This window comes from Thermothelomyces thermophilus, chromosome 5 (genome assembly GCF_000226095.1).
Source record: "Thermothelomyces thermophilus ATCC 42464 chromosome 5, complete sequence".
NCBI lineage: Eukaryota > Fungi > Ascomycota > Sordariomycetes > Sordariales > Chaetomiaceae > Thermothelomyces > Thermothelomyces thermophilus.
This window is the reverse complement of record NC_016476.1, coordinates 3,365,294-3,392,145: the sequence shown is the minus strand read 5'-3', so window position 1 is coordinate 3,392,145 and position 26,852 is coordinate 3,365,294. Positions and strand designations below refer to the sequence as shown.

Sequence of the window (26,852 nt, the reverse complement as noted above, 5' to 3'; positions counted from 1 at the left end):
GGGGTCGTTGCAAGGCCCCATCCGTGATGGGTTAATCCCTGTCCTGCGACGCTTCTGATGCAGACGGGTTGCGGGTGCGCGGAGGCGATCCCCCGACGGGGCCCCCGCCAGCCCTGCTTCCTCAAAACGCCGCTGTTTGAACATGGCCGCTGTGCGTTACGGCTCTCCGAGTGTTGACGATGGGACGAACCGCGAACAAACGATTGGGAAAAAAAAATGAAACAGGTGGTTAGTCATCCCAATGCCCGCCACTCTCCCCCGAATAATTGTCGTTTTGCTTTCCCCCGGAGGAAAGAAACCGCCCAAAGGAGAAAGGTGTCTTAGGTTAGATTCCAGTTTGAGCGACGCAAGTCCACGAAACCGCATAGTTACTACTAAAATGTCACCTAGAATGCCACGCAGGTCCCATACTGTTTGCGCACACTGTATGTACCGTCATTTCCGGCACGCGACCTTACACTGATAAGGTACCTCGTGGGAGAACTCCAACAGAGATGACCATAGAAAGACATTAGGTCGGTTCATTTTTAAGGATTACAACTGTGCTAGCCTCTACGGACGTAGTGTGTTTTACTATCCTGCGTGAAGATTGCTCGCTTGCAAGAGAGCTTTACTCTAGAAGGTAGGGAGGTGGAAAGATACCCTAGTGTATTTACGTTGCCGTCAGGTTAGGTTTTGGAAGTAACTAGTGTAATGTACAAATAGGCGGGCAGCTAGTGTAGGCGGAGAGAAGCAGGGGCCTGACAACCCGACAGTCACCCACACTCGGGTAGGCATAGACTTCGGCTTAGTATTCCTCGAACAGCAGGATCACTGTCGCCTCAGCGGCGAAGCATATGTATGAGCGCCCCTCGAGCGCTTTTCGTTCAACCAGCAGGAGGCAATCTGCCTGTGTTTCGAAGGCATAGGCACCCGCAGCAGAGTCTCATTCCGCGATGCCCAAGCCTCGAGCGGACGCCGAAAGTAACCCCGTGCCGGGTTCCAAGGATGCAAGTCGGAGTGCACGGCCCATAACCCGTGGCATCCACGCACCTCATGCAATGCCAACGAATGTTGCTGCCCCGCTCCGCTCGCATCCCGCTCGCCTGGTTCCCTTCCGCCTCCCGCTTTCACGACGACCGGCAGCTCGACTTGTTGACGATTCTGCTGTCCGCCCTTCTTCCCCCGCGACAACTGGTGTCGAGCGTAGCGGCAGCCGTGGCAGAACCGCTTGGCTCTGGCCCAATTCAGGACACATCCAGATCACCGCCAATTCCACGCCTCAACAACGCTTTAAGGGGCACGTCGACCATCGGCCGTTGTCCGCTGTCTCGCATCTCCGCACTGCGAGCACGGTCGCTCAGTAATCGAAACAAGGACCAAGTGACCGCTTCAACCTGACTGGTGGTTTCGCACACCAGCATCTAAGAAGAGCGACATGTTCGGCAATCTCTCGTTTATGCGTAAGTGAAACGCTCACGTTCTCAACCACCGTTTTCTGGGCATCGACTTCGCCGCGTCTTGACTGTGTGGGCCTGATTTGGCCTGGGGTTCGACTTCCCTCGCCAAAGACCTCGCTCACCACTAGCATTGCACCTACCACAAGACGCCCCACCATCATCATACAAGTGAATTGCCCATATTCCTTATCCTCCTACGCTTGCTGAGGGCCGGCACCCCCCCGCCCCCTTCCCAACTCTCTCCCTTCTTCCCCTTTTCTTCCGTCAGCTCCAATTTTTCATTTTTGCCTCTCATCCGATTTAACTAAAGTCCCTCTCTCCGCCCTTACCAAACACTCGCTGCATCGTGGGCTTGAATGTTTCTGAATGCGGGTCTTGGCAAGAGTCCTCGATGCGAACCGGGACCGGGGCAGTGATCATCTATACCTATATTCAGATATCCGTACACTACTCTAACATGGTTGTCTAGTCCATCAGACGGGGCTGCCAAGGGGGGAACCACCCAAGGATGTCCCGCCGCCAACGCCCATCAACTTCCCCCGATGCTACCCACAGGTTCCAGACAAGGATGCTTCTGATGCCCAAGATCAGGCCTCGATGAAGCCGGACAAGCCGCTCACTTCGCTGCTGCAGAGCATTGTCCGCCCGACCGAGGTCTCGATCTCGCACTTCGAAGCTCTCGGCCTGCACGTGGTTCCGGATGCCACTCTGGCCCAGCTCCTCCCGGACCCGGCCTTCATTCCCGACTTTGAGGCTTGGCACGCTCTGTCTCCCGAGGAGGTCCATGCCATCAATGAGAGCACTCGGAAACGGCTGAACTCGGGCAATCTGTCACCTGGTTGCCAAACCTACCTGGATAGAAGACGGGAGCTTCTCATTCCCAACGAGATGGCTTACCGGACAATCCGCAGAATGCCTCCTCCCAAGGGCCAGCAGCAAGCCCGACTTGGGAACGCTTACGAGTTCTACCGTTTTCTGGATTTGTTCTCAGCCTTCTGGGATGACACCTCAAGGCCCCAGGGGGCAAGAACCACAGCCGACCAGGCGGGAGAGAGCAACGGTGAAGGCCAAACGCCGACTGCCGAGCGTGGCAAGGCTACCGAGGATGACACCAACGCTGCCGCGTTCTTCCGTACCGGTGCTGGCCACCAGATGCCGGTGGACTACCGCCAGAGCATCGTCACGGCCTTCTTGAAACTGGTGGCGTACGACTTCACGTGCAACGTGTCGGCACCGCGCGTCGAGCCGCGTCTCTATATCACTTCCAAGCCACCCACGGGCTCGCCACGCAGCTCCTACTTTTCTTCGGGCTGCACCTTCGTCTTCCGGAGCCCAAACACTCGCGAAGCCGCCCGGGCCGGCATCGTCGAAGGGCCGATCGCGGCCGTGAGCGCCAGGCACACGACCTCTTTCCCACCACCGGATCCCACAGCGCCGGCGTCGAAGGCGGACCGCGACTCGATCTTGGACCTCGGCCGGGAAGTAGTGGCGGGCTTGATCACCGCTCAGCACCGCGCCCGCGAAGGCCGCACCGAGAAGCGCATCGGAGAGAACGCGTGGTGGTGCACCAAGCCGCGCTGGGGCGGCGGCCCCGGCGGACCTATCGGACGCGAGATTGAGATGCTCTCTGGCGCGGACGAGACAATCGGCGACAAGGACGCTCCGCCGCCGGAGGGCGGTCTGTCACCCTCCTCGTCGAAGGAAAGTGCGGCCATGTCCCTCCCGCAAAGACCCTTCTCGCGCCCCCCTGGAGGCGGCCTCCCCTTTCCCACAGGCAACAGCAGCATTCCCGCCAGCGGCGGATCCGGCAAAGGCGCTAAGCGCCTCAAGAAATCCGGCAACCTCCCCATGTATGACAATTACCGCATGGTGCGCCCGCCAGCGTCCACCTGGGATAAGCGGACGCGGTACGAAGCTATCGGCCGGGCGAAGGGCGTCGACTACGACGACATCTTTGTGGTAAGCACGCTCCTGCACCACATCAGCATCCTGCGGCTGCGCGTGCCGGACCGGCTGCTTGCTGTCCTGGAGGGGGAGGTCGACGATGATTCCAAGGGTGGGAAGAGGAGTTGGGGCAAGCTCGAGGTGTGGAGGAGCCCGTGGTTCGATTTCTTCAAGGCCGAGGAGCGGGTGCAGGCCATGCAGATCGTCTGGAGCATGCTGGCCTGGATGATGCGGGAGCAGCCCCCTAAGGACAAAGAGGGTGGTGCCGCGGAGGACACGGCGCAGCAGGGTCGGTCGGATGTAAAGATGACGGGGGCATAGCTAGCCCCTCGCTGTCGACGGAGAGAATGGCTGGGACGAATCGCTTGCTGGTAACTACCGAAGGGAGAGTTCTCTACGTAGAGGGCGGGCGGCCTAGCTCGCACAGAACCCTAGGAAAGGGTTTGGTCATACCATTGCACTAAATTCCTGTGTGTGATGGAGGGGATTATGAGCAAATAACCATGGTGAACGAAGTCTGAAAGGCACGGTTTTGAAAGGTTGATATTTTCCCGGTCCGCCTTTCGAACCTTGCGTCCCGCATGTATGTATGTAACCCGTACATACAAGTAGTTATCCTACGCACGCAGTTCGTGAGTGGCTGCCGAGTTGATTTAGTAGCCCCACTGCGAAGATCCTCGAGCTGCCATCCAATGGGATGCTGTCGCTGATGCCCTGGGCTTGCTGTTTTTAGATGCATTACGGAGAACGACTAGTTAGTAGTGTAGGGAATGCTGGCGTGGCTGCTATGACGTCCTGGTTCCTGAGCGCAGACGCGTGGAAGGAACGTGATTGCAGTGCATCCATTATCCGTACTGTTACTGGTAATCCGTATTCGGAATACCACACACAAGCAAAGTGCATCCAGTGCGATAAAGTCGATCAGGTTCGTCAACCTCTCATCTGCGCCATCGCGGTCTCCGGCGGCTAGAGAACATGACAGCAGTTTTCCGTTTTCTGGGCGGCGATGCCGAGCCTCGGTTCTCCTGGACAGATTGAACGAGTGTTGTGTTGCCACGGGGCTGAGTGGCCCATGACATGAACCCGGCAGCATCATTTTCACCCTACAATAACTAGGGTCCAAGCAGTCCTGGCCATCTTTTCTGGCCTTGCAGTGTTTCAAATCCGGCTGTCTGCTCGCCGTCTCGACGGATTCGAATGGACGGAGAATCCCGGCCGCCAGAGCGGCGGCCACCTGAGGCGACCTCTCAACACCCAACGCATCCTGGGGGGGCAAGATCTCTCTGCGTGCTGCCCATAGTTACACTATAGATAGTGGTGAATCCCTACTACGTACAGTACATACTGTACATACACACATACAACGTAGCCTCCACAGTACCCCGGGCTAGCTGATAAAGAAACAGGATGTTTCGGCGTGTTGGGAAACTATCAGCTTCGTCTGCGTGCCACAGCCCATACAAGAGAGCGAGGGTTCGGCGATAAAGATCACGAATGAACCATGTCCCCCGGACCCCTGGCAATGAGAAAGGGCTGAAAATTTCGACGATCTCCAGCGCCCCGGGCCACATGGCTTGGCGTGGCCCTGAACCCACCGTATGGCATCCAATCGTTGGACATGCTGTTTCGTCGACCCCACCCGAGCCAAGCGCCTGACGTCCCATCCCCGGTGCGCAAACCAACCTGGATCGAAGACCTTCAGCTCAAGAAGCTCGAACCTCACCGAGCGGAAGTTTTCGCCTCGGACCAAAGACCCACGCGGCGGGAACAGCGGGAAATGCAAGATTCCTCCCTCCCGACTGTACTTCCGAACTTCTACCCTGCAGGTGTGTCCTTCGTATGTACATAATAAGGTACATACAAGTGTGCTCTATACTATACGCTACGTTACAAATTACACCGCACTACGTACACTACCAACCTTGCCTGTCCTACAACTACCTACGCAACGCTCTGTATATACTAAACCCGCGAGTTATACCACACTATCACGCTAGGCAGTGTGCACGCACACAATACATCACCAGGTACGTACCGATGCATGAGTATACAGCGCCTTTTTGCTGGCTGAACATTCGACCCCCCACCTCCCCCCGGCTTTGGCGATCCAATTCCTGACCTTTTCCTCTCTGCCGGGTTCATGTCCGCTTTTCCGCAGTGTCTCAGTGACTTCCATCCGCAGATGATCTTTTGACAGCTTCTCCTTCTTTGCATCTTCTCTGCCTCGTGTATCGTCGTACTCATCGACGACGCCCTCTAGTTAGACTTGCCATCGAATCCCACAAACGGCCCCGCTCGAAGTCCGATTCCGACTTGGCTTCCACACCCAACCGCGCTGCTCCCGATCCCATTACCGGCTCTGCAAGCCCGCCAACCGCCAACGCGTGTCCCTAGATAAACAACCACTCTGTCTGAGTTATCGTTGTCGAGACGGTTCGTCGCCTTCTCCCTCTGCCGCTCGACGCTCGACGCTCGACGCTCGTTCACACTCCGCGAGGCCGTTAGCGGCCGCTCGCTCGACCGACCGACCGACCGACCGATCGACCGAGATCCCTCTCCTCGCTTCGAACCCAGATCTACCGCTGACTTATCCGTGCTGATATGTCTGGATACCCTGGGGCGGGCTACAACGCTGGTGGATACGCCCAGCCGCCGCCGCCGCCACCGCCGCCGCCGCAGCAGCAGCAGCAGTACCCCGGTTACTATCCGTACGTCTGGACATCCTCCCGCATTCCTGCTGCGTTAAGGGATTGGTAACTGATCTGTTCGTTCCCAAGACCCCAAAACTACGGTTATCAGCAGCCCCATCCGCCCCCGGGACCCGGATATGGCGGCTACCCACAGCCGGGCCCGGCCTACGGTGGCTACCCCCAGGTTCGTCTGACGTTATCTTGAAACTTTGAACGCGGCCAACTGAGTCCCCCCCTTTAAGCCGCCGCCCCAGCCATATCAGCAACCCGCGCCGCCGGCTCCCAATAACTACGGGAGACCTCGTGAGCAATGACCTTGCCCATGTACGTCTTGGTACGCACACTAACGAGGTTCAGCCATGCCCACGGTGACCTCGAATTCATACGTCCACGGCAACCCCAATGCTCCGCCGCCGCCGCCACCGACGACCCAGCACTATGGGAACCAGCAGCAATATGCTTTCCAATACTCCCAGTGTACGGGGCGCCGGAAAGCCCTGCTGATTGGCATCAACTACTTTAACCAACGCGGTCAGCTCAGGGGGTGCATCAACGATGTGAGGAACATGTCGGCCTACCTCGTCGAGAACTGCGGCTACAAGCGCGAGGACATGGTCATCCTCACCGATGACCAGCAGAACCCCATGAGCCAGCCGACGAAGCAGAACATTCTCCGAGCCATGCACTGGCTGGTCAAGGACGCTCGGCCAAACGATTCCCTCTTCTTCCACTACTCTGGTGAGTATCATGGTTCCCCTCTCAGCCAGGGCAACTTGATTCCTGACGGTAGTCCTCAGGCCACGGCGGGCAGACAAAAGATCTTGACGGCGACGAGGAGGACGGGTACGACGAGGTCATTTACCCCGTCGACTTCCGGCAGATGGGACACATCACCGACGACGAGATGCACCGCATCATGGTGCGCCCCTTGCAGGCAGGCGTTCGACTCACGGCCATCTTTGACTCGTGCCACTCTGGCACGGCACTCGACCTGCCATACGTCTACTCGACCCAGGGTATCCTCAAGGCGCCCAACATGGCCAAGGAGGCCGGTCAGGGCCTGCTGGGCGCGGTGTCGGCCTATAGCCGTGGCGATCTCGGGGGCGTGGCCAGCAACATTGTGGGCTTCTTCAAGAAGGCCAGCAACAGCGAGGACGCCTACAACAGGACAATGGCATACAAGACGTCGCCGGCGGATGTGATCATGTTTTCCGGGAGCAAGGATGACCAAACCTCGTTCGTGCCACCCTTCTTTCCTTCCTTGGTATTCCTCGTAGCGTTGATAGCAAGGTTGCTGACACTTGCTTTTCCAAAAGGGCCGACGCCACCATCGCTTCCCAGGCAACTGGCGCCATGTCCTGGGCCTTTATTACCGCGCTCAAGAAAAACCCGCAACAGAGCTACGTCCAGCTCCTCAACAGTATCCGCGACGAACTGCAGACCCGCTACACCCAGAAACCTCAGCTTTCGTGCAGTCATCCACTCGGTAAGTATTTTTTTTTTTGTTCTATAGATCCAACCAACCCCTTTACCCACCCCTTTTGCGACTTATCAGGCTGACACGGTTGGTGTCTTGGGCGCCTTTCATGGACGAGTAGACACCAATGTGCTGTTTGTGATGTGATTGCTTGGTGGAATTGCTTGATTGATGGGCGGATAGTGCAGATAGTGTTGGTATCCACCAATTACCGGTTTACCTGTAACTATTGTTGTTGCCCCGGCTTCTTTCAACCTTGGACTTGCTTCGGTTTTATTGGCCTGGTCCGGGAGTCGCGGAAAAGGGACCACGGTTTATTCTCGAGCAGGAGGAGGACGGGCTTTGGATTGGACAGGGTTTGAGCATATCAAGGAGGGCTGCGGTACGAATGATACGAATTTCTTTTCGTCGTTGTTTTTGTTGTTGTTATTGGGGGGAGGGGAGAAGAGGGGACCTTCCTCGCCAGAACACTCTCGTTGTGTTGGAAAGTTTGAAAGGGTGGATGGGTGGGAACGTGCTATTTAATATCCCCGATAGAGCTGGCTGGCGCAGGCAACCTGGCTCAGTGGCACACGGGAGGTTCAATGACTCCATGCTGGAGTGCGAGCTTCTCAACGCCTTTGATTGCTTGGGAAGTTGTACGCCCCAGGACAATGCGCTCAGCCCCCCTTCCCCCGGGTACAACGACGGCTCCATACTTGCAGTAATCAATCGCTGCTTTCGTATGCGAGGACCTACATGCTGGCAAGAACCTGGACTATGAGCAGTACGGAGTACCAATAAACAACTCGATTCAGTCTTGAATGCCGACAATTGTGCTCCCCTGCCCACGCCTTTGTCCAACCTTGTTGACACCCAGTTATCCTCCAGCCGGTCTATTGTGCGAATTGAAAAAAAAAAGAAAAAAAATACCTGACCAACACCCCAACCCACAAAACAAGCGCGGATACACCCAAGACGCCAACATGGTTTGATCCCCCCCAACCCTCCTCTTTCCCCCTTCCCGAAAACACCGCTCCGCGACCCAACCACGACAGGTATGTTAAAACAAGACGACACAATCGAGGTGAGACAAGCTCGACCATTCCCTTTGCGAGATAGACAGGCGGAGTAGTACCCAAACAACCAACGCTGCACCGGACGCCAGACCCCTGATGAGCACACTTAACCCGACAACACCAAGCAAGGCCAAGTCAAGAAGAAAGACACCTTTCCGAACAGGAACCAAACTTCCAACAGGAGACAGACTCAGCAGCCCACTTCGCCGCCTTTCTTATCCTTCCCGCGCCTGGATTGTCCCCTCCGGTCGTGCCCGGACACGCCGGCCGCAGAACCAGTCGATGTCTTCCGCGCCGCGACCTCCGCGCGCCACTGATTCCGCATGACGCGGATCCGCTCTTCGCGCTGCATGCCGTCGTAGCACTCGGCCAGCCGCTGCCGTACCTGGTCGTGCTTGGCCCAGGCGCGGGCGCCGACCTGCATGCGCACGATGCAGCGCACCGCGTTGAGGGCAAGGCGCAGACTCGTGCGGGGTGTCCGTCGTCTCCTCTCACGGGTTCCCTCCGCTCCGTCTTCGAGGAGGAGGAGCGGCGGCTGTTGTTTTCGGTCGGCGAGGGGGGAATGTTCGCGCCGCGCGGAAGCTGGTTTGATCTCGGCGCGGATGCGGTTGATGATTGCTAGGTCGGCTTTGTTGCTGTTGGCGGAGACGAAAAAAGTGTTAGTGTTATGTTCTCGGTAGCAGTTCGTGAAGGATAAAAGCGTGGGGTAAATAAAGGACATACCATGCGTCGCGGACCTGAACCTGCATCATCAGGTACTGCTTCGCGTAGGCCGCGTCGCTCCGCAGCTTGGCCTCGCGGTCCCAGCATGCCTTGAGCCACTCCATCTGCATCACCATGCCGCGGATCTCCTTTTCGTGTCTTCTCTCGGCGGCTTCGGCGGCCCGGATGATAGCATCGGTGTCGACGCCGTTCTTGCCCGAGTCGGAGGCACGGACGAGGGCACGCTCCTGGTTGGCGGCGACCGCTGCCGACGCTGCTTCGGCCACAGCTTTGTCCTTCTCCGCCTTGAGCTTTTTGAAGTCCTTGTGCAGCTTCTCGGCGCTGGCTCTGTATGCGGCTCTCTCGCTGCGTGCTCGCTCCAGCTTCTTTCGAAGCGACGTCTCGACACCCACGAGCTCCTCGAGCGCCTCGCGGTGTTCGCGCAGCTCGCGGTCAAGCTTGTCAGCGGTCAGCTGAGACTCGCGCAGCATCTTGTGCAAATCCCGGCGCTCCTCGAGCGACATTTCGCTAAGACTGCTGTTCATACTATTGTTCCGCTGGTCGCGCACGGCAGCCGCTAGCTCATCTCGCTCTCGTTTGTATTTCTCGAGCTTTTGCTTGTACTTCTTTAAAGTTTCCTCATGCGCCGCAGCGGACTCTTCAGCGGCAGCCTGGGCGTCCTCGAGAGCTTGCTCGAGAACCAGCTTTTCATCCTCAAACTCGTCCATGTACTTCTGAAGCTCACGTGCGGATGCGGATGCTTTCCGTTCGGCCTCGCGCAGCGACCTCTTCAGCTCGTGCACCGACTGGTTCGCGGCGGAGAGCTGATGGCGTAGCTCGGAGACCTCGGCCTTCTGCGCGGAGCCTTCGTGAGAGGACAGGGAGCTGCTGGTGGTGAAGCGGGTCACGGTAGCTTCATGGACCTTGCGCTCGAGGTCCGCGATTTGCCGTTTAAGGGATCTGATGGTCTCCTTCTGGGAAGCATCGTGCTTCAGCTGCTCGATTTCCTTTTTCCTCGCAGCCGAGAGCTCACGGTGAAGTAGCGAGAGCTCGCTATTGCCTTCGTTTGCTTGAGAGTACTGGGTCGCGGCTAGCTTCGTCTCGTACTCCTGAACGCGACGCTCGAGCTCGCGGATGGTCCTTCGGAGAGATGCAAGCTCGGTGTTATCCGATGTCTGCCTCAGCTGCGCTTGGAGCTCGCGGACCTCGTCGTTCAGGCGATCCTCCTCGGCCGCAGCCTTCTCGATTTCCTTCTCAAGAGCTTCCTCTACCTCCCGTCGCCTCTCGGCCAGGGCTTTGTTCTCTTCCCTAAGCCGGCGCAGTTCGGCCTCCAACTTGGTCTTGGCCACACGCAGGTCGATCCGCTCTTGGTCTTGCTTGGCCGTGTCCTCGCCATGCGCGTGGAGCCGGCCAAGCTCTGCTTCGAGTTCGTTGCGCTCGGCCTTGGTCTCCTCAAGGGAGGCCCGAACAGAGCGAAGCTCGGCATCCAGGCTTGAGGTGCGATCCTGCAGCATTCGGCGTTCCTCGGTCAGCTTTGTGATCTTCTCGGTAGCCTCGGCAAGCTGCGATCGGAGGCGGGTCACGCTCTCGTTCGTCCGCTTGGCGGACTCTTGAGAGGCGGCCGACGAAGCCCGAGCCGAATCGGCCGTGGCATTGAGAGAAGCGAGCTGTTGTTTGAGTTGATCGCACTCTTGTCGTGCCCGGTCGAGCTCGGAACGGGCCTTCTCTGACTCCTCGTCGATGGTGGCCTGCAAGATCTCAACCTCGTCTTCGAGTGCTTCCACCTTCTCCCTCTGAGCCTCGTAATCCAGCTGGGATTGGCGAAGTTCGTCCTTCACGGCTGACAGCTCGTTCCGGAGATCCTCCAACATGTCTTGCCTAGAGCTCAGGTCCTGTTGGAGTCGGTCAATCTGGGCCTGCAAGATCGACTCATCCTTCTTATGCCGTTCTGCCTCGCTCTTGAGGGCTTCTTGGAGTTTTGCCTCTTTGCTCGACAAGGCGCCCTCGGCATCCCGCAGCTTGTCGATTGTCCGCTGGAGGCCGGCGGCTCGTTCCTCGGCACGGTCCCGTTCGGCCTCGAGATTGTGACGCTCGGCCTCCCACTTTTCGCTGTCGTTATCGTAGAGATTATCCTTCTCGCGACACTCGGCTTGCAGATCCGAAATCTCGTCGTTCAGTCGGTCAATCTCACTGCGGAATTGGTTGCGGATATCCTGCTCAATACTCAAGGCATGCTGGCGTTCTTGTTCCAGGCTCTCCTCGAGCTCGGCGACTGTCTGCTTGAGTCTGGAAACCTCCCGCTGCAGAGAGGTCGACTCGCTGGTCAGGGCGTCATGGCGGGTCTGAAGGAGCGCCTTCTCATCATTCCGCATGCGGAGGTCAGCCTGCGCTTGCTCGAGCTTGGATTCCAGCGTCAAGCGGATGTGCTCGGCCGAGTCGCGCTCTTGCCTCGCCTCCTTGAGCTGACGCTTCGTCTCCTCCAACTCTCTTTGCCAAGACCCCTGCTCGTCGTCCAGTCTAGCTTCTAGAGCAAGCCGAATGCGCTCCGAAGAGTCGCGTTCCTCGCGGGCCTCTCTGAGCTTGATCCTCAAGCCCTCCATCTCCTTTTGTTGCGCGGAACGCTCTTCCTCCAGGGACAAGCATTCCTGGCGAGCCTTATCGACCTCGGATTGCAGACGCGCAACCTTCTCCTCGACTTGGCGGGAGAGACCCTTGGTGACGAGTGACTTGTTGGCCATTTCCTCTTGTAGTTCCTCCAGATCTGCCTCGGCACGGTCCTTCTGTGATATCGCGTCCTGGAACTTCTCCCTCATATCCTCCATTTGCTGCTCAAAACGCCGCACGCTGGTTTCCAGGTCCTCAATTGTTTCCCTTGCCTCGCGGAGACGGTCCCCATCCTGAGCCTTTTCCTCCAGCTCCAGCATACGCCGTTGCGTATCTTTGAGCCGCTCTTCGGCATCGTCGACTTTCTCCCTGAGCTCCTCTATCTCATCTTCGTGTTGGGTGATCAAGTCGTCTTTGCGCCGAAGGTCCGCCTCGAGGTCGCCAATCTCGTCCTGGAGTCTCTCCACCTTGTCCTCATCATTGTCCCGTTCCTCCAGCTGGCGGTTCAGGTCGTCGATTTCCGCGTCCTTCTCCTCGAGCTGCTGCCGTAACCGCTCAAGCTCGGCTCGCTGTTCTTCGTCGGCATACTTCCGCTTGGCCTTTTCCTGCATCTCGAGGATCTGATTTCGGTAATTCTCGAGGTCTTTCTCGGCCGAGGTAAGGTGTTTCTTGTATCGCTGAAGTTCGCGCTGCATGGTCACCTTGTCTACTTTGAGCTCGGTGTTCTCCTTGAGGGCGGCCTCGCTGAAACCGGGGCCGGCTTTCCGCAGCGCTTCTTCCAGGAAGTGAATCTTGAGCTTCAGACCAAAGTTCTCCTTCTCGATCTTGTCGATGACGTTCTCTTGCTCCCGCAGCGAAAGCTGGTTCCCGTCTTCCAAAGGGCCCTTGCCCTCTCGCCTCTTCATGACCAGCGGAGTGGACGCGGCGCTACTGCTGTCCACCTCGGGAAGAGGCGTATTGTCCAAGAAAGACGAGGTGTTGCGGGAGGCGCCGTACATGCTGGTCTCGCCTGCGGGCATGGGTGTCATGGACTCGTCGATCCTGGCGAGGAAGCCCGGCGTGGCTCGGCCGTTCTCTTTGCCAACGCCATATCGCCGGGCGCTATTCCTAGTCGCGGATTTGAGCAGAGGTGTAAATTCGGGGCCGCCCAGGCCAGCGGGCAGGTTCCGACGATCGTTAAACGGGGCGCGAGTCCCGCGCGGGGTGCGGAGGTTCGGTCGGGAGCCATTGCGGAGCTGTTGGAGAAGATTCGCGTCTTTTGAGGGCGACTGGAAGGATAATTCTTGAGAAATGTCAAAATCGGGTTGGCGACTGAGATATGTCGCGTCGCCCACGTGGGTGCGCGGCGTGTCAAGACCGTCGACGCCTGGTTGCACCATCGCGGATCAGACGTCGCGGGACGCGTGAAGATCAAGACCTGGTAAGTTGGCGTCTCCAAGCTGCAGCAATAATCCGCCGCTGGCGCAGCCTAGCAAATTCAACACAAGCTGCAATGCTCTTGGGTACTGTTGGGCAAAGATGTTAGGATATCGAGGGCGAAATATAGTGTGGGGAAGTCGCGTCTGGACGGAATGAGAGACGAGTTCTAAACACCCTGGCCAGGGTTTGTTTACTCTGAATCGACTTTGCCAATCACAAGCTCGCATGAGTGACGTCGAAGAGTCTTGGCATCTACCTAACCCCTGCGCATGTGAGTGCATGCCGCTTCATCCAGTGGGGCGTTCGGATCGAGAAGGGTTTCAACTTACACACCATTCACACTGCATCCGATGGACTTGAGTCCCCCCGGTGCGGGACGACGCAGACACAGACTAAATTTCCAGATGTGCCGAGACCACTCACATCAAAACGAACTCACCAGGAGGACACAAGAGCATCAATTTCCCTCCAACTCGATTTCTGTTCCGCAGTTGGGCGTCTAGAGCACACCCGAAGCACCTCCCCAAGCACCTTCCGCGCCACGCGCAGATTGGAAGTTAGAGCGGTCAACTCGCCCTTGCTTCGATACGCAGTACCTGTACAGTACAACAACATCTTGCCTCTCTCCTGTGGGGAGTGCGATACATCTGAAATGGCACACCTACCGCCCAGCGCAGCCATATTTTCGCCCTCTGTTGCCCGCGCTGCCGCCTCGGCTGCAAAAGACTGGTCCTACGTCGACAGCTGGCTGCAACGCAAGTTCCCCGGCAGCAGCCCTCCACCATTTGAGCGCAATGCCGACACGCTGCGCGCCTTGATGGCCCTCGCATCTGCCAATGAAGCAGCTGACGAGGAGCGCGCTCTCATAGCCCGTCTCGAGGCTGAGACCCTCGACCAACTGCGAGCCCACGAGCGGCAGCAGCAAACCCAAGCGGAGGCGAACCAATCTGCAGCCGCCACCCTCCAATCCGCCCGCGAGGCCATTCTCACCGCTCTCGAGGCCTCCCTCCCGCGCGAGGGCCAGACAGCGCTCACCGCCCTAGCCGCCCTCGCCCTCCAGACCGGCGACCCCCTCCCCTCCCCCTCCTCCCTCGGCGCCGAACTCATCTCCCTCTCCGCCAGCGCCGCCACTCTCGAGCAAACCATTTCCCGCATCCGCACCCTCACGGCCCACATTGCCCGGGAAGCCGCCGCCACATCTCAGCTCGCCGCCGAGCTCCGTCCGCCGTCGCCCGGCCATCACCATCCCGACGATGACGACGGCGACGGCGACGGCAACGGCGACGGGGACGCAGCCGATCCCGCCGCCGCCACCACCACCACCGGCAGCACTACGGCAGCGCGCGGGGCAGGTTACCACCCGCCGCCGACGCTCGCCCTCCAGAACCTCGCCCTCCAGCGCCAGATCAAGTCCCTCTCGTCCCAGATCCCCGCCCTCCGCGACAAGGCCGCGGCGCTGGCGCGCTCTCAAGGGGGTGTCGCCCCGTCGCCCAGCCTCGCCCAGGTGCGTGAGGAGGAGGAAGCCTACCTGGCGCTGCTGTCGCTCAAGGAGGAGCTGGACGCACAGGTGCGGGCGTTCGCCGGCCTGCCGCATGACACGGAGCTGGCGAGGCGAGAGCTGGAGGGGCTGAGGGAAGAGTTGCGGCGGCTGGAGGCGAGGAGAGACGAGGTGTTTGAGGGTTTGGTGGAGAGGGAGACGCCGAGGAAACCGAGGAGATAGGAGGTGAAAAGAATGGTTAAAGGCTGGAGCAAGGTTGCCAACGAGCTTAAGGAGAGTAATAAATGGCTAGGTTGGTTGCGGGGAAAAAAAAACCAACCAGATACTACGAAGATGGTACAACTATTTCATGATTCAGGCTTGTACGTACAGTACACTACCGTTCTATATTAGTCTAGGGTACTTGTAGTAAGAGACGGGGACGATGATGAAGCATGCACCCCAGCCCTAACGCCCCTTCCCCGGCTAATCATCCTGTCCGCCCGCTCCGTTTCACTTCCCGATGGGGTATTGTCGTCGCACTCCATCAGTACGCCACCGATACGCTTCCGATGCTGACCGTGTCGTTCTAGAGCCGGAAAAAGACGCCGTTAGAGAGCAAAGAAAAATGAGTCGGCATGGACATGATTGCGAAGATCAACGCTTCAAAGAGACACGAGAACCAGAAGCAGAGCAAAGGGGAACTAGGCGCGCTTGCCTCGCCCAGACACGGCCCCTCCCAGACGCCCAAACTGCCTGCCTAGCCCCGACCGGGGCTTCGGCACCGGTTCGGGCTTCGCAGGCGGCGCTTCCTTGGCGACGGGCACCGACCCTCTCGTTGCCCTCCCGGGGGCACCTCCCACGCCCTCAAGCCCCTGTCCCTTGTCCCCGGTCAGGCCGTCTCCGATCCGCAGGTCGCCACCAGCAGGATCATCTGCATCTCTGCCCCCGCCCGTGCGCTGCAGCCTGCGAGCGCGCTCCTGTACGGAGCGAAATTTCTCAAGAAGTTCGCCCCAGCGGATGATGCCTTCTTCTCGGCCCTTGAGGCGGTTAGGACGGTCAAAGGTGGACACATTGGGAGTCGTAGCGTTCCTGCCGACGTGTGAGTCATCCGTAACATCGTAATGAAGAAACGAAGAAAGGTAATCAACTCAGAGAGTAGGAAAGAAAGGAACCGTTTTTTTTTGGGGGGGGGGGGGGGGAGGCTATTGACACGTACGGTCTCGGAGAGATATGCAGGTACCCAATCGAGCTGACGCTATTTAGACGGTTTTTGAGGGCGGCAAAGGCGGATGATTGCGGCAGTAGCATCAGGAGGCCGTATAGGCATTTGTACAGATACGGGTATCGCTCGGGCTCAAGGAGTTGGAGTCTCAGATCTGCGAATTCGAGATCAGCAAATCGGGTCTTGCCATGAGAGGGCATCAGGAGACGGTACATGTGAAGACGGGCGACTCAAGGAGCTGCACAAGCTTATCGATCTGAATCAGGATATTCACAGTCATCTCCAACTCCGCACTTGAAGGAGAAGCATTAGCGCATCTGGGCGGACCACGGTGTGGACAAGGGGACGAACAATATCTGCAGCAGGTTGTATGCCTGCTCATATGCCTGTGCGAGCAAGCACAGCGAGAAGGTGGCGACGGCATTGTGGCACCACGACCGGAACAAAGCCACGAAGAACGTTTGTCCGTCCTGTACCGGTCAGCCCACATCAAAGCCAAAGGTTGATCAAACGTGTTTGGATAGCGCCTTACCTTGGTCTCAAGATTCCGCAGCCGCTTCCTCAACTCTGCAAGCTCGGGTGCTGTAATCAGATTGTTATTAAGGTTTTGGACCATGATGCTAGCAAACTCAACATCCTCTTCCTTCTCGATGCAGTCAGCCAGGGTGCGGTAGATACGTTCGGCACTAAGGCTTGTGCAGAGCTGACGAATGATAAGGTTCCCCCGCGTTTCTAGGAGCTTCCTGTCCGTCGAAAAGAGCTGCAGGAGGCTGACCATAAAATTCGTGAAGTAATCATCCTCGCTGTTCCTCGAGATTTGGGAGAGAAGTTGCAGGTCCTTGGTGACCACGGCCTCGGCAGGGTCTGACAAGGTCTTGAGCAGCGCCGGAAATGTCCCGTCATTGAAGGCGAGCACTTTCCTCGGCGCCTTACGGTGGAGCATGATCAGCCAAGTTAATGCCGCAACACGCGTAGCCTCGTGGTCGTTGAGAAACAGGAGCGTGAGCGAGTTAACCGCAGCGGCGTAGTCGAGATCCGGCTGCGGCTGAGGCTGAGCTGATGGGACGCTCGGGGTTAGTGTCCCTGACGCCGCCCTTGCTTGCGCGGGCGTGGGACTTGACACCTCCTCTCTTGAGCCGGAGCCAGATAGAGAAGCACGCGCGCTTGTAGTGCCGTCTTGCCGATCACCTGGCGGCGACAGAGGGCCGGGTATCCGTGATGGCGGGGGCACGTCTGCCTCGTCAGATAGCGACACAACGTAGTCCAGCAACGATGTGTTCACCCTCGCGGCCGCCTGGCGAATCGACTCGACGCCGCTAGCCATGGCCGGCAGGAGGTGAGCCAGTATCTTGGGCGTGAATGGGAGCACTTCCTCCGGACATATGTCGAGAAACTCGACAATCCACCTAAGAGACTCCAACAGGCCGTCCTCTTCTGCAGTGTCGATCAGCGAAGCCGCTCAAGGAACCAGACGGGCACAGAAACCTTACTTACCTAACGGCGAATCGATGGTGGCGGTCAAAATCTCCAGAATCGCCTTGTAATTGATCTGGACATCCTGACCGGGAACCCAGTCGTCTTCACTCTCGAGATCGTCGTCGTCAGCTGCAGTCTCGGAATCCAGGTCTTCACCCTCCTCGAGCTGTGGGTGTACGCTCTCGCTGTCGATCGAGTCGACCCGTTTGCGCTTCCCCTCTTTGGACTTCTTGCTCTCGACGATTCCCTTCTTGACATGGGCGATCCGTTTGATCTCGTTGAGGAACTTGTCCAGACAGCCTTGGGTGGCGACGTGAACGTCCCGGTTGGAGTCACTTAAGAAGCGCAAGAGCCCACCGAGGAAGTCGGGAAGGTAGGTGACGAGCTCCAAGTCGGGTATGGAGTCGAGCAGGGTGATCCAGCCAACCAAGAAAGTCCTCGTAAAGGGGTTGAGGGCGTAAATGCGGTCCCTGAGCAGCGGGATAAAGCGCTTGAGGGAGAATGCGGTCGGTAGCTCGACCGAGTCGGCAGGCGCATCCTTGGAGTCCTCGTCGTATGCGGGCGGCTGCTCCAACACGGAAACATATGTAGCAGCGGACTCTGAGACAATGTCTTTGATTAGGCGGTCGAGCAATTCCGCTCCATTTTTGACAGATAGCTCAGAGTCAGCGCCCAGCTAGATGTTGAAGCAAGAGTGGTTAGATGTTGCGGCAGCGGGCAAGTTGCAGGTAGGGCGCCTTACCTTGCAGAGGGCGTCAAAGATGTGGTTAAAGTAGATCAAGATCTCGCCCTTTGCGACCTTGGCAATGTTGTACATGGCCTCGCAGGCGTAATATCGGACTCGTGCATCTTGGTCGGTGAAGCAGGCGAGGACCGGCGGTACAATTACTTCGAGGTATCTTGGAAGCTCCTGGAAGTAACACAATAAAACAAGGAGGCGGGGTGTAAGCAAGGGCACCAACCAGTATCGGGACCAGTCACTAATACGGAGAGGCTGGTGACTTGGGAAAGGGGAGCCTGTGTCAAGGCTTGACGTACCGGTCCCAAAGCAATGGCGGCAGCGGCCAGACCTATCAACCCTCCATTCCGTGCGTGAGGTTGGTGGACTGCATAGGCAAAGTCGTCGCAGAGCTGATTCAGTACGGTCTCGACCTTGACGTAGTCCTTCCGGGCGACGAGCTCGCGGATGAAGCGCTCCAGCCTAATCCAGGGAAAAGCCGAGTCAGAAGAGGGCGACAAAAGGGGTAAGGAAAGAAACGGAGTCAGATGCAGGAGTACGCACTCAAGAGCGCCAACCTTGCGCTTGTCATACAGCTTGTCGTTCAAGGCACGTTGAACGGCTGGATCCATGGCTATGATCCTTCAGATGGAATGCCGGAACTTGCCGAACATGCTGCTGGGCAGGCCAACAAGGTAAGTGGTGAAGCTACCTGATCAGTCGGTGGATCGATGATGCGGTGTCAAATGCTCGCCGTTGAGGGCCGAGCACCAGAGGACAAGGAGGGGTTGGCTCGGTAGCTTGCGTCTCGCTCTCGCGGCCTGATGCGGGGCTAGCCTGGTCGCTTGTCGTAGACAGCTGGTTGAACGTGCAATCAAAGCAGCAACATGACCCCCATCCACAGAGGGTCCCGGCTGCGGTCAAGCGGATGTCGCGCGATGAAAGAGTCCCAAGACGGTGACGAGCATTGACGAGGGGCAGTGTGGTCGTCGGATATCATGGGGTCCATTGCAGGGCCAAGCTCACGACCGTTGTGGGGCACCCGTAAGGAGCTCTACACTACGTAGTAGTCGGTGGGCCACGGTGGGCGGAGTGGGGCATGGCCGGTGCGTGTTGCACGACGAAGCATTCCGTATGCAGTGGGGAGACTCCGTACCTTGTTAATCCAGAACAGCCGGACCCCATCGAACGCCTCGTCAACAATTACTATGTAAGGTTCCTATGGCAGGGAACAATGATCAGGTGCAGTACTTCTGGAATGGAAAGCACGTGAAAGACCTCCTTCTCACTTCAGGCACCTACAAATAGGTAAGCAATGTATGTGCTTACCTACCTAGGTAAATACATATTTATGTATGTATGAATGTACTATACTCCGTACGTATGTACGTGCATACAAACATGCATACGGATTACTGCGTACCTCCTGCACTTCGCACACTAGATCTGGGGCGGATGACCCCTGCACTGGTTCGATCTCCCGGTGACTTTCACCACCCCACCTGCAACTTTATAAACTTTATCGATCTTCGACCTGCAATGAAAGAAAAAGAACTCCTACACCCCGAAATGCACACATTATTTAGCGTGGTTTGCAACCAGCACTAATGATGTCTGCCTATCTAAGCCATGTTTACCTGCGCTCAACCCACATCGACGTCGAGCCACATGTGTAGCAACGACCGATGCTCTTCGTTCCAGAACATATTTCTTTGCGTCCTACTCGGAAACCAGGAATTTGCTGCGGATACGAGGCCAGGAGAGATCGAACCCTCGATTCGACTGTCCCCACCTCACCCTGTCGGCCACGATACACCTAGTGTACACTAAGGTGCAGTCCATCCCCGGCCCGCTTTCCCCGGTCTCGTCGAGCAGTTGGTGCCTCAGACAATGGACGCTTGGCCGTTCGCACACAGGACTTCGTATACTTCCTAAGGGGAGTTATGTATGTATGTGCGTACATTACACTCGTACATACACTACACTGCACTACACCACCACTTCTCGCCTCCGTGGAGAGGACCGGTGTCGCGTACTTCCGCAGGCCCGTGGCGATCCTGACCGACATGGGCAGTCTAGGATACCTGATCTTCTGTGCATCGCCGATGCCTTTCGGATCGGTAACGGGCCGAGAGAACGCCGCTTCCGCAAGATGCCAGATCGTCACCTCGCGCCAAGGAACTTCGCCATACGTACATATATAAAGTGATACATGTACGGACTACAGCGTACATGTTCTGTATGTATGTACGCTCCGTCAAGGTTGGGGCGCTCGCATGCGGAGGAACCATTCTCGCATTGTTCCCTGCTACACAGGCTTACGTCCGGATACCGCTCGGGGATACTTCCCGCAACAGATCGGGACCCTGCTAGACTACAGCGGTTGAAGACCGAGCCATGGAAGCTCTTGATTACGGACAGATCTTGTTGGCGGGTTCTGAGATGATCAGCATCCCGAGTACCCTAACCGGTATGTATGTTGGGCGGCCTCGGCTCTTGAAGATCGCCTCACGCAGCAGGGCGTCGAGCAATTCCCTCGAAACTTATGTGCTGCATACGCCTTGTGTACAATGGGAGTAACGGGGTAAAACTTATTCCAGCTCCTTACACAGCTGGACCCGGGCTGGCATTTCCCCCCACGTACCCGGTGCTGAATAGGACACATCGCCGCCGCCTGCAAGTCCTCCTGAGGAGTGATGATCCCTGTCCTGCTGAGCTGCCAAAAATTAGTTGCCTTGGCGACTTTTGCACCAATCAGTATCGCTTCCAGGTCCTCCAGTGTTGTGTATGACTAAACATTGGGATGGCCATACGGCTGCCGGCGCCGGCGCCGCCAGTTTCACCATTGATGGGTTCTGCACTCGAGATCGCCGGCCCCTGGCTCGAGCCCAATCTTTCCTTGGCCGGTAGGATCTCGTGGCGATCTATGCAGGCCACATCAAGCATCGACTCGCTGGTGCTCCGCATCCCCCAAGGACACGGCGCATAAATAAGGGGTATCTCAACGCCTCACATAAGCTGTCGCCGCGGACCTGCTGCTGACGAGGTGTTCTTGGCTTCCCAGTAGCGCCTGGTACAGTCTGTGCGAGGATATCACACAACTCGAGACGGCGGGGGCGAGAAGAGGGAGTGTACAATGGGTTTCATCACACAACAATGGTACTTCAGAAACCAGAGCCGCTTGCCCAACAATGCAAGATTCTGGTCCAACTGCCAAACTCGAACTCATCAAGGCCCCAGGGGAGACAAGACGCTAGCCCCTTCCCCCCCGTTAGCCCAGCCCTCATTCCCTCGGCAAAGGAAACAACTGAAGGAAGCGTAAAGATAACGATAAGAATGAGAAGTAACAACAGGGAAAAAGAAAGGAGCGCAGGCATGTCGGCAGTGCCATCCTATAACTATAACTAGAGATGATTGAGGAGGACCGACCTCCGTCTCCAGGTAAGGCGTCCCCCTCGTCGGCCCCCACACCCGTCAACGCCAATAACGTCTCTCTCAGGCGTTTATGCGTGAGCATGTCTCACTCCGTCACTGTCGACGCCGCTCACTTCTTGCCCCAGCCACCCTTCTGACCAATCTTACCCTCGCCTCCACTGCTACTACTGCTGCTGCTGCTGCCGCCGCCTATGGAGGAGGAGGAGGAGGAGGAGAAAGACAAGTCACGCGGACCGGTGTGACTATTCTGCCCATTCCTCCGAGCCGCCTCCGCCGCACGCTTGGAGAAGCCGTCCTACGAAACGGAGCTGGTGTGAGCGTGGGAAGATGCCAGTGCGAGAGAGTCCGGGTCATTCGGACCCTAAAGGGTAGGAGGGAAACAACATACCTTTTCGCCGCGAGCCCGGCAAATCCGCTGGGCAGCGGCATCATCCATCTTACTCTTTCCCATTGCCGTTGAAAGAAATTTGATACCTCGAAAAGGGCGTTCCTTGGCTCGAAAGGAGGAGGTGGAAATGAATTCGAGCACAAAAGGGAGCTTTGTGTGGCTCAGACAGTGAGTGAAGAACAAGAAGAGGGAGGATGCCGGCCGATTTGTTGTTCGCTCATTCGCCTTCGTCGGAAGCAGGGTGTGCCGGCAAGATGGGAACCGTACGCCAACACGTTGAGGACGAGGGCCATATATACGTCTGTCTGCCCGCCTCCTCACCTCACAGATGGCCACTGCCACGGTGTTCTTCTCCTGAGCTCTTAAGGACTTCCCTGGCCTCCTCTTCCCCCCCTTTACACCCGCGGCAAACGCCCGTTACGGGAAGGGAACCTGTTGGGGGGCCAACCACAGGCCATGCCTCCAGGACGAAACAGGAATGGGCGGGTACGCAAAATGACACCAGGGCAATGACCACTGGATGTGAATGTGGAAGGCCGTGTTGCTGCACGCAGCTCCAGCCAACCCACGGCTGCTAGCGTCTGTCCACGCTCGGAGTGGACTACTCTGACGGGTTTACTCATCACCAAAATCAAACCACCACCATCCTTCCCCCTCTAACCCCTTACCTCCCCCTCCCCCTCTCTTCTCCTCTCCGGTGGCATCTCTCCCTTCCGTCTCACCTACCTGTCCTCTTATGCAAGAACGGTCACATTTAATCTGTGTACCCTCGTTCGAAGGCTTGGGAGAGGATATCCCTGCACAAACACCCGGTGCAACTCCTCTGTTGAGAGCTTAAAAGTGAGAGGGTGGGAGAATTGAAAGCACGTTGGCTCAGATCCTCACTCCGTTCGCCAGGATTTGTTACTGCTTTTTTATTAATAGAGTGTGCCAAAACCCACCGTGGGCACATAAGCAGATGGGAACTACTCATCAACCAGCGTAGCGTACTGACTCAGGGACGTAACTTTGGCTAGTAGTTAAAGGAAAAGAAATGCTGCCGTCGATCAGTCCTTGCGTTCGTCCATGGGCCCTCTCCAAGGTCAACCGCAGATGGGGTTTCCGGAGTATAGTAAAGGGAGGAAGAAGTTACCGAGTAGTTGAGTACTCTGGCTCAAGCCTCGTCCACGATGAAGCCGCTTTCTAGTGCTGGCAAACACCTGACCGGGTCCATCTGTAGTTGGCCGCTTCTGTTGCCGACGGACCAAGGGTGCAAACACAGATCGGCGTCGTACAGTACATGCCGTACCGTCAGGCGCAGACTGGGGCCAGGAACCCCGTAGCCGCTTGGATTGTATCGTGCAACTATTCACGTACAAAACAACGTCTTTATGGCAACTCAATCTCCCGGCAAGGCGGAGGAGCGTAAGGGGAAGTAGGGTTAGTGGAGGGGGAACTTTGCACAGAATTCACTAAGTGCCCCCTCAATCTCTCCACCGCAAGCCTCCATAAATAAATCTAACATACACCAGCTCGATGGCCCCTGTTTGAGTCATCTTCCAAGCAAACGCTGAGTGGCAAGTCCAGGACTTAGACAACGGGTCAGGAGAGTCATGGGTTCACAGATCGCAGGACCCGACCATCCACCGGTCGGCGAGGCACGCTGCACGCGACAACGACGGGACATGATCCAGGGTCTCGGCACACCTGCAGGTTCCCGCCAGAGGTCGTGCCAGTCGGGAACGGGTACCTTTCACACGCAACATTCACACACTCTCACAAACACACCCACAGAGAGAGAAAAGAGAGAGTGTGTGAGAGAGAGATACGTAACACAGGTCCGGGTGCCTCACCCGTCGGCTTCATGAGTTCCAAACATGTACCGGTCAGGCGGGAACAGGACTTTGGCCTCCTGCCTTCGCGGCGACAGAATAGCACTGATGGGTTGGAACGACGACTTCCATGTTGTCTCTCTTTCGACAGCGACGTAGCAAACCAGCCAGGCAAACAGCGCAAGCGCATACATCCAAAATAATGGTGATACAAATAAATGAATAAATAAATATATAATTAAATAAATAAAAGACAAAGGACGTGAGCCCAAAAACAGTTCTACCCGCGTGATTCAGGCTCCAGATGAGGCAGAATGGGACATTGTGAACAGAGAGACGACGGCAGGTCAATGTTGAAACGCAATATCAATTACCTACTTTATTTTCACCCATACATTAAATTAGTTACGTGCCCGATCCCGCAGAAAAAGAGTACAAAACCTAAGCTGCCATTTGACTTCCCTTCCCCTTCCCCTTCTCCTTCTTCGTTTCCTTTCACCTTCCCTTCCCTTCTTTTCCCTCCTCACCTCCTCCCATTCAACTCCCCTCTTGAACATAACATTGTCTTGACTTTGGAAAAAAAAAAAAAAAAAACAATAACACCTCAGTGATGATGGCCCAGCTCGCCCGAAGCCAACACGCTCTGACACTTGGACAGGATGGCGGCCTGCCTGGCGACATGGGCCAGGCGGCCGATGACGTGCTTGTTCCCGTCCACGAAGCCATAGAGCGCGTAGGGGATGCCGACCTCGTCGCAGAACTCCTGCACCAGCTTCTGGGTCCTCCGCAGGTTGTGCCTCGGGATGCGGGGGAAGAGGTGGTGGATGGCCTGGAACTGCAGGCCCCCGTGGAAGAAGTCGAGCCAGGCGGGACAGTCGACGTCCATGGTGGTGCGCAGCATCTTTTGCGGGAACGACTCGGTCGCGCCCAGGTCGGCCGTGCTCATGGCAAAGTGCGACAGGGTGATCTGGACGTGGACCGGCGTCGTCACCCAGTGGCTGACCAGCACAAACAGGAAGCGGTGCCAGTTGGTGTCGATGCTGCGGTAGACGATCCCGTAGCCGTACCAGGCCCAGAAGAAGACCTGCCCGGCCAGCTCGAGCCAGCGGTGCCAGGCCGCCGGTCCCTTGCGCGGGCCCTTGCCGGCCAGCAGGTGCATCCACGAGAGGCGGTAGAGGTTGAAGCGGCCAAAGAGCAGGATGACGTAGTAGAGGCGGTGCTGGAGGGAGATCATGACCTTGGCGACGGCGTCGTAGTGCATGACGTGCTCGTAGTAGGTCGACCGCAGCGAGCCCAGGAAGCGGTGCGAGACGGCCAGGAAGGGCAGGTGCTCGATGTCCGGGTCGTGCTCGGGCGCGTTGGTGACGATGTGGTGCACGTTGTGGTTGTGCTTCCACCAGCCGAGCGAGAGGCCGCCGAGGAAGTCGGCGACGAGGATGCCGATCACCGTGTCGACCTGGAAGTTGTGCGTGATGCCCATGTGACCCGCGTCGTGCGCCGTGAAGACCAGCTGGTGCCAGAAACAGCCGCAGAAGAAGGCGCTGGCCACGTACCACTTCCACCGCAGGCAGACCAGCATGAGGCCGAACAGGAGCGTGTACCGCGACGCCTCGATCGCGTAGGCTCGGTAGTTGCATTCGTAGAGGCCTTCGGCCTTGATGCGCTCGTGCAGGCGCCGGTATTTTTCCACAATGGCGTCCTGCGTCTCAGGCTCGACCGATGGGTACTTGGCCAGGTCAAGCTTGATCTCCTTCCGGGTGAGAGCATCCAGATGCGCCATGCCATCCACAGATTTCGGCGCGGCGGCCTCGCCTTCCTCGCCGTCATCGTCGACGGACGACAGGGACGTTACCGAGTCTGACCTCGAAAGTTCCGGCTTGCGCCTGCGAAGGCCAAGGCCGGGCGCGGCTTCCTCGCTGTCGAAGGTCGGCGAGGGCGAGCGAGAGCTAGCACTGCTCGACGAGGACGGCGAGGTCGAAGACGACGTGCCGTCCCGCGGGGTTAGCTCTTGTCGTTTTTGTTGTCGTTGTCGTTGTTGTTGCTGCTGCTGTTGAATGACGAGGCTGCCATCGTACTCTTCTTCTTGCTCCTCTTCCCCGTCATTAATCCTGGGTCTGAACTTGCCGCCCTGGATCGGCGGGAGGAAGTTCTTCCAACGGCCCTCGATCCTGCCGATGCGGTACTTGTCCATCATGCGGCGGGCCTCGGGCGAATGTAGGCTGCGTGCATGTCGGGTCAGCACCCTACCGGGCTGGGCTTCGACCGCGTGGATGCACGGGGGGTCTCGGGAGCAAACCACTCACCCGTTCACCTCATCCGTGGCATCCTTGCCCACCACGTGCATGATGGCCTTTTCCCCTCCCGGGTGATACTTGAGCCAGGCGTCTGCCTTGATCACATACTGGTCCAGGATGAAGATGCACCTCCCCTCGGCAATCTGTGCTTCAATCTCCCGGCGTGTTAACACCGGGTATGAGCGCTTCTCACCCTGATGCGGAGCTCCCGGCACCGCCGGAGAAGCTCCGGAACCAGCCATTTGGTGACTATTGCACGCCTCGACACAGGCCGATATGAGCAATTCGAGAAGTTTGAAAGTCGAGAGCGATTGGGTCCCGAAGGGGAAGAGAGAGCGCTGCGACCGCCCCGTTCGTCACGGCGGATGGAAACAAAGCCGAGCACGCCGAACGAATCTGGGCTGGGTACAGAGTAAGTACTGTGTAGCCGTTTGAGCTTCGGCTTTCTGGCGGCCGCTCCAATTTCCAGCTCCTTACTCAAGACGGTCGTTCCTGGCAATTCGGATCAACCAAACGTACTTTCGGAATACACCGTGTCATGTTGTTTTGCGGAGCCAAGCAAACGCTCTGAAATGAGCGAGCACCATACGGCGTAGGCCATCGCCCTTGAAACTTGCCAAGCGTGCCGCAGCGGTCGCTGTTGACCCACAACCGGGAGGAGAACCCTGCCTGGTGGTACGATCGACAACTCCACC

The 26,852-nt window shown here is 57.5% G+C and overlaps 8 protein-coding genes across 8 annotated transcripts; 3 read left to right on the top strand and 5 right to left on the bottom strand.

The window, feature by feature from the left end:
- Nucleotides 1-1,110: 1,110 nt before the first annotated feature.
- MYCTH_70349 (uncharacterized protein) lies at nucleotides 1,111-3,918 on the top strand. Its single transcript, XM_003665419.1, has 2 exons — nucleotides 1,111-1,442; nucleotides 1,909-3,918. Exons 1-2 carry the CDS (start codon nucleotides 1,418-1,420, stop codon nucleotides 3,702-3,704), a joined length of 1,821 nt encoding a protein of 606 aa, XP_003665467.1. The 5' UTR covers nucleotides 1,111-1,417; the 3' UTR covers nucleotides 3,705-3,918.
- A 1,941-nt stretch (nucleotides 3,919-5,859) lies between these two features.
- Nucleotides 5,860-7,944, top strand: MYCTH_2309227 (uncharacterized protein). The gene is made up of 7 exons (XM_003665418.1): nucleotides 5,860-6,091; nucleotides 6,161-6,257; nucleotides 6,316-6,376; nucleotides 6,431-6,811; nucleotides 6,871-7,309; nucleotides 7,390-7,559; nucleotides 7,650-7,944. The coding sequence occupies exons 1-7, from the start codon at nucleotides 5,985-5,987 to the stop codon at nucleotides 7,910-7,912; spliced, it is 1,518 nt and encodes a 505-aa protein (XP_003665466.1). The 5' UTR covers nucleotides 5,860-5,984; the 3' UTR covers nucleotides 7,913-7,944.
- A 565-nt stretch (nucleotides 7,945-8,509) lies between these two features.
- On the bottom strand, nucleotides 8,510-9,104 carry MYCTH_2309226 (uncharacterized protein). Its single transcript, XM_003665417.1, has one exon. It carries the CDS (start codon nucleotides 9,030-9,032, stop codon nucleotides 8,799-8,801), a length of 234 nt encoding a protein of 77 aa, XP_003665465.1. The 5' UTR covers nucleotides 9,033-9,104; the 3' UTR covers nucleotides 8,510-8,798.
- A 2,737-nt stretch (nucleotides 9,105-11,841) lies between these two features.
- On the bottom strand, nucleotides 11,842-12,912 carry MYCTH_54073 (uncharacterized protein; the record flags this gene model as incomplete). Its single annotated transcript, XM_003665416.1, has 1 exon — nucleotides 11,842-12,912. A coding segment is annotated over one exon (1,071 nt), but the record flags the coding sequence as incomplete, so codon positions are not given.
- Nucleotides 12,913-13,646: 734 nt separating this feature from the next.
- MYCTH_2309223 (uncharacterized protein) lies at nucleotides 13,647-15,283 on the top strand. Its single transcript, XM_003665415.1, has one exon. It carries the CDS (start codon nucleotides 13,986-13,988, stop codon nucleotides 15,051-15,053), a length of 1,068 nt encoding a protein of 355 aa, XP_003665463.1. The 5' UTR covers nucleotides 13,647-13,985; the 3' UTR covers nucleotides 15,054-15,283.
- Nucleotides 15,284-18,982, bottom strand: MYCTH_2309221 (uncharacterized protein). Its single transcript, XM_003665414.1, has 9 exons — nucleotides 18,794-18,982; nucleotides 18,550-18,712; nucleotides 18,254-18,421; nucleotides 17,530-18,187; nucleotides 16,568-17,469; nucleotides 16,387-16,505; nucleotides 16,249-16,328; nucleotides 16,030-16,189; nucleotides 15,284-15,902 (listed from the first exon to the last, which is right to left on the bottom strand). Exons 1-9 carry the CDS (start codon nucleotides 18,859-18,861, stop codon nucleotides 15,515-15,517), a joined length of 2,706 nt encoding a protein of 901 aa, XP_003665462.1. The 5' UTR covers nucleotides 18,862-18,982; the 3' UTR covers nucleotides 15,284-15,514.
- A 2,370-nt stretch (nucleotides 18,983-21,352) lies between these two features.
- Nucleotides 21,353-22,365, bottom strand: MYCTH_2095639 (uncharacterized protein). The gene is made up of 2 exons (XM_003665413.1): nucleotides 22,053-22,365; nucleotides 21,353-21,959 (listed from the first exon to the last, which is right to left on the bottom strand). Exons 1-2 carry the CDS (start codon nucleotides 22,113-22,115, stop codon nucleotides 21,774-21,776), a joined length of 249 nt encoding a protein of 82 aa, XP_003665461.1. The 5' UTR covers nucleotides 22,116-22,365; the 3' UTR covers nucleotides 21,353-21,773.
- Nucleotides 22,366-24,125: 1,760 nt separating this feature from the next.
- On the bottom strand, nucleotides 24,126-26,760 carry MYCTH_2309213 (fatty acid delta-6 desaturase). Its single transcript, XM_003665412.1, has 2 exons — nucleotides 26,167-26,760; nucleotides 24,126-26,082 (listed from the first exon to the last, which is right to left on the bottom strand). Exons 1-2 carry the CDS (start codon nucleotides 26,397-26,399, stop codon nucleotides 24,468-24,470), a joined length of 1,848 nt encoding a protein of 615 aa, XP_003665460.1. The 5' UTR covers nucleotides 26,400-26,760; the 3' UTR covers nucleotides 24,126-24,467.
- Between the last annotated feature and the right edge of the window lie 92 nt (nucleotides 26,761-26,852).